This window comes from Hibiscus syriacus, unplaced genomic scaffold, assembly GCF_006381635.1.
Source record: "Hibiscus syriacus cultivar Baekdansim isolate YM2019G1 unplaced genomic scaffold, ASM638163v2 tig00110577_pilon, whole genome shotgun sequence".
Taxonomy (NCBI): domain Eukaryota; kingdom Viridiplantae; phylum Streptophyta; class Magnoliopsida; order Malvales; family Malvaceae; genus Hibiscus; species Hibiscus syriacus.
Window position 1 is genome coordinate 305503 of NW_024062788.1, and position 6263 is coordinate 311765.

Sequence of the window (6263 nt, forward strand, 5' to 3'; positions counted from 1 at the left end):
ACGAATAGTCATAATAATCTTATATCTGACGTTATCAGATGAAGACCACAATAAATACCCCTAATAGAGAACAAAAAAGAGGTTGAATCCTCGAATATATGCATTCAATCTTCATCTTTTTCTTTCTCATGAACAATTCTATCTTACATAGAATACCAGCTAACGACTGTTTTCTCACCGACTACAATTCTCAATCCAAATTAAAATGGATAAATTCTCAATGGTCGACAAGACCAATTTATTTTCAGCTTAATATCATTTTTATCGTCAAAGCCGTTAGAAAGAAGTTTAAACTGATTGGAACCCGAGTTTAATAGAGGAAGCAGCAGGTACCCAAAGCACATGGATGATTTGTCTGATGAGGTGATCAGTTGCATGTTGTCTTTGGTGGCCCAGTAATTTCTATAATTACCAAGCATTCTTATGAATCTGAGTTTATTTGATATTTTCATTCAATAATTTCATAATTTAAGTGAACCATAGGACTATCTGTGTATGTTGGAAAATGAGCACAGAAATTAACGGCAACCCTAGTAATCGATCGTGCTTGGATTGAGGACCAGACGATTCACTACACTCGGTGGTTGAGAAAAAAACAAGGGAAATCCTTGATTGGTGTCCTGTGTTTGCGTAAATCTTTGCTTTGCAAGTAATTGTAAGAATTTGTATAGGTAAGATTAAACAAGATAGAAAAAGAAACATACACGGATGGTCCTACAACGAAAATAACTACCAACAATAGCTTATTTTAGGAAATCCATGGTACGTAATCTTAAACTTGTAATACTCTAACTAAAAATTAGAAATCTAATTCTCAGTTCAGAGTGGTGAAAATTATCCCAATTTTGGCCATATTTTTTAAGTAGTCACCAAGAATGGTTTCCAATTAAGCAAGCCTCCTTTGTGGCCTCGATTACTTTCTTTGCAGCTGCTTGGCCTTGGCATCTTCCCTGCCTCGATTTCACCCCCAACATTCCCGTTGTTTTCTTCTTTATTCTCAGTTTCCCCATAAAACTCTTCTTCAACTTCGACATCATCTTCTTGTTCTTCGTTGTTGTCTTCCATGCGGAGAATTGTGGTAGTGTCCTTGAAAAGGGAAAGCCTAAGCCTCCCCTCGCTACGTTCTGCATGGAAGTAACTATGACAGGTAGGGAAACTAATGGCTTGAATAATTAAGCGGCCGTTTTCCCGATGAGGCTTGATCTGAACACCATTCGAACCGCTAATGGACGTCAAAAGAGGCGGAAAGCTGTAGCCACGCCTCATATTTCTGGTGGACGAACTTTCCCTCGGTTTCGACGGAATAATATCGCAAGCCACGGATTGAGTTTCCAAGGAAAGCAAGGAACCTTCGCTTCCAGTTTCGCTACCTAATTGTTCGGTGCACATTTCGAGGCTTTCATCACTTAGCCTAGAACCCGAACGCTTAAGAAGAGGATGCACGTAGACATTTTGGTTCACGGCCGGAGCTGTTGCGTCAGACAGGGAGTGGAGGAAACTCGAGCCACCCATGATGGCAGTGTTTGTTTCTTCATTATTTGGCTCAGTGAAACTTGTTTGGGGTGGAGCCAGTTTCAGCCTAAAGAAACGTGATTCAATCACCTCCTCCTGGCACCCTTGACAGACACTTGAGCACATTTTCGTATCCAAAATCAAAACTTGCAAGAAGAGGAGAAGCAGGGGAGCTTAAATGAAGGGGATTTTTGGAGCTTTCTGAAATCACATGGGAAAGTGAGGATATAAACGAAAGAGAAATATTTTGTTTGATATATGGAAGTAAATGAAGATGAGTAGTTTTGGAGAAGAGAAAGAACAAAGCATCAGCATGAGAGAAAAATGAAAGGGGTGGTGGTTTATTTATAGTAGAGAATCGAGGGCAAAATGCTAAACGCACTGAAACTTCTACAATATAAAAGTAAGTATCTAAATTATATCTTAAAATATGATTTGGTGTTTAAAGAATTATTTTTTTTTTGTTAAAAATAGGTGTTTAAAATTTCTAACGTTACAATTTTAATTGTCTGGACAATAATGACCGTTAAATGTGATCGTTATCTGACATATGTCACGCATATAAAATTATTTTTTTTTTCTAAATTCTTTTATTATCAAGATGAAAAGTGATGGTGGTGGGAGAAGAAGAGTCGTGAAGAAGAATGGGAAGGGGGCGAGAGAGAACGAGAATATTTAGGTTATTTTTAATAATATTTTTATTATTAAAAATTAAAAAAATTAAAAATATAATGATAGACATCTAAAATTATAAATGAAAAAAATGAAAGATTACGTTGCAAACTATACTCTTAGTAATTAGAATTAAAACTATTTTTTATTTTAATCATTCAATTATCTTTTATTTCAAAATCATATATAATGATATATTTTAGTTGTATAAGATAATATATATTTATAATTTTTTTAGTCATTGACAATAAAATATATCATGCAGATGTAATTCCTCAAACTCAGGATCTCTAAGTAGAATAATATTCCTCTTAGTCACTGAAATCACTTTATTCGAATTAAATTTAATTTTTTTGGAATAATTCTTATCTAGAGGAGAAGGGAAGGAAAATTCACTTCTTATCGATATTGAATCATAATCTATGAAAGATGAAATATATTAACTAAAAACTTTTAACCACCTACTCCAAAAATTGTTTATAATTAAATTTATATTTTAAAATCTATCATTAATTCGTACTAATATATTTTTGTAACTTCGTATTTACTTTTGTTGTAGAAGCACTAATATCATGCAATGTGATATTAGTCATATAATATATCTGATTTTCTATAATAAAATCTAATTATATTTTCTTCTATCTTTATAATATGATTATTTATATGTGTTTATAATATAATTTTATCTATTGTTATTGTAGTTTGGTATTGTGTGTTGTATTTATCTCGACAGATTTTCTAATTAGAAAAATCCGACGATCTTATATTGATATATTTCTTTTTGTGACAATTTGTTGATGCGTTTAAAATATTCCACGAAACAATCTATTAAATTGGTTTTTTTAATTCTCCACGCCTACATCAATATTACATCCAATTTTAAATAGAGACAAATAAATCACTAATAATAATTATTTTCTTAAAAAGATGAAACATGTATTTAAAAAGAATGTGTTAGTTTTATTTTTCTGTTGAATTTTCATATTGAGATTATACAACTTTTCTTATACCTTATTTTTTGTTTGTTGAAACATTAATTTTTATTAAAAAATTTAATTATATTATAGTTTATTTTGTCCATCTTAATTTGAGCTTTTACAACGTTTTGTTTAATAACAATCTGTTTAACTTTTGTACCTGAAAATTAAAAATGAATGATTAACAAAAGCAAGTCAAAATTAGAGGCCTGTCTGTCTGCTTGTCTGTCTCTGCCCGGGCACCGACTCGTAAAAACTAAAAGAATGGCATGCTAAGTTCACAACAAGAGGGGCAAAGGCAAAGCAGGCTTGTACGAATGGATGAGATGTTTATCCCACCGAATTTGCTTTGTTTGCGGCCTGATGGCATGGAAACTGCTTGTCCTTCCAAAAACTAATCGGACAATCAAAAATCTTTTACACAAAAAAAGAGCCATTTATATACGCAGTACACTGTCCATTCAACAAAAATCCATATACATGCAAGCATTTAGGAAAACAAAATCTGAACCTTTGATGTTGTGGTCGGATCTATTCATTTTGCAACTGATGTTTCATTTGTACTAAGATCTTGTCCCAAAGGTTTCCACCTGAAATCCAACAGAAGTAGAAAAGGAAATGATAGGTTTCATAGTTGTATATTCTTAGCTTGATTTCTTTGTGTTTTATGGTAAAATATCGAATCAAAGTTTCATTTTATATTATTACATATTTTTTATTCGAATTGAATTTAAATAATTAACATATATCATACCATATTTTCATTTACCCAATGAAAATCTAGATTTAAATAAATAATTTGATCATGAAATAAATTTAAACTTATCCCGACAAAGAACATGTACATATTCTACACACTCAGAGCCCTAACCATTGAAATTGCTTTCAAAATCCCCTTTCTCGGGAAGTTTTATAGTGCGGCACCCTTAATATACGGTTAAAAGAAGGCGTTATCGGTTTTGTTATTATTTAAATAACAAAACCGGTAAAAAATTATCTAAAACATTATTATTTCTACCTAAAACATCAATGTTTTTTAATATTTCCGGTAAAGTGTTCAACAATAACAAAATCAATAGAAATAATAATATTTTCGATAAATTTTTACGGATTTTATTATTTAAATAATAATAAAACCGATAATATCTTTTTTTAATAATATATTACGGAATGATTCCCGCTCTTTCTTTCTTTCTTTTCCCTTTTTAGGGTAGCCAACGAATCAACGGGAAAAAGAAACTTTTGCCCCTAAAATATTAAGGAAAATGTGTCATGCTCCCATTGGCTATTTGTTACACTTGAAATAAACCCCACAACACGTGTTTGCTTATCTGTCTCGATTTAGATAGAAAAAATATTAATGTTGATTAAAAATTAGGGTAAACTACACAAATGTTCCTTCAACTATGGGGTACTACTTTGATGAGTCCCTTAACTATTAAAACTTATAAAATGGTCTTTCAATTATAAGACGCTATTTTGTTGAGTCCCATGATTATGAAATGTTACAAAATGGTAATCTGACTATTCATATGTTTCAAACTCGCCCATTTTTGTTAAAAAAAATACCGACCATTGAGTTGGACGTTAAAATTTTGATTGATATATTATAAAATTATATTTTAATGATGTCTATTGTCATCGTCGTTGCTTTCAAATACTAGCTCGATAACGTAATGCTTCAAGTACTAACTGGACAACATAATGTTTCAAGTACTAACTGGGCAACATAATGTAACGAATATCCAATCTATAAAATGCAGCTCAAATGATTTTTAATAAGATTTTATCATGTTTCATTCAATAGGTTAACTTCCAACTCAGAATGCCGCCAATTTTTTAACAAAAAATGATGAGTTTGGAACTCATGAATGGTCGGGTGGCCATTTTGTAACTTTTAATAGTTAGAGGACCCAGCAAAATAGTGTCCTATATTCGAGAGATCATTTTATAACTTTTAATAGTTGACGAACTAAACCAAGTATCATCCTATAATTGAGGAACCATTTATGTACTTTACCCAATAATGTAGTGTTATTTTTTCTAAAACAATAATCTAATAATTGTTAACCGATGAATGTATAGAATTTTTTATTTTTAATAATAATTTTATGATTTTTCTTTAAAATATAATATAATCTATTGAATAATTTATTAAACTTCCAATTATCAAATTTTTTTCATAGAAAAACTGTCTTCCAAACTTCACCAGAAGTGATTAGAAGGTTCACATAATAAAAAACACTCTGAATTCTTGAGACTAACCTCATACGAAATACGAGTATTTTTACTTATTGGAGTTTGAACCCCCAACTATAAAAGATCCAGCTTCACACACAACTATTAACCCCCTGATTTTCCCTTTCTATTCCCAATAATCACTTACGATTCTTGATACGGGTTGTATAAATAGTGGCGGATCCATCCTTTGTTCAAGATGAACATGTATCTATCTTAAAATTCAAACTCATTTTTTCGTTAAAAAATAGATGATATTCTGAGTTAAATGTTAACTTGTTAATTGTGATATGCTAAAATTTGATCTGAAAATCTCAAATGACTATGATATCTCAGTTATCTTGTTAATGTCCAACTTAAACAACTGTCAATTTTTTAACGAAAAAAGATGAGTTTGGAACATAATGAATAATCAGGTGACCATGTTGTAACTTTTAATAGTTAAGAGACTCAAAAAAGCAACATTCTATAATCGAATGACTATTTTACAACTTTTAATAGTCGAGGAACTTAATAAAGTAGTACCTATAGTCGTGAGACTATTTGCATTCTTTACCATTAAATAATTTGATTAATTTTTAATTTAGCTCTTAACTTCATTATTTCTTCAATTTCTCTTTCATTTTATGTCTATTTTTGACCAAGTTAGAACAATATGCTTCTTAACCATGGGAGATTTTATATCGGTTCAATTCCCCTTTCTAACAAATAAATTCCTCTTTTTCAAGTTAGTTTATTCATTTTACATGATTTTTTCCAGTTCCTCATGTAACACCATAAACCCAATTTGTCAACGCTAGGTTTAAAGTGTCACATTTGGGCCCAAGAGCTACCCAAAATCCATAATATAAAAATTTCTTTAAT

General features: G+C 30.9%; 1 protein-coding gene across 1 annotated transcript; it reads right to left on the bottom strand.

The window, feature by feature from the left end:
* Nucleotides 1–848: 848 nt before the first annotated feature.
* Nucleotides 849–1643, bottom strand: LOC120133135 (protein FANTASTIC FOUR 2-like). The gene has a single exon (XM_039149785.1). The coding sequence runs from the start codon at nt 1636–1638 to the stop codon at nt 859–861; it is 780 nt and encodes a 259-aa protein (XP_039005716.1). The 5' UTR covers nt 1639–1643; the 3' UTR covers nt 849–858.
* Nucleotides 1644–6263: the final 4620 nt, after the last annotated feature.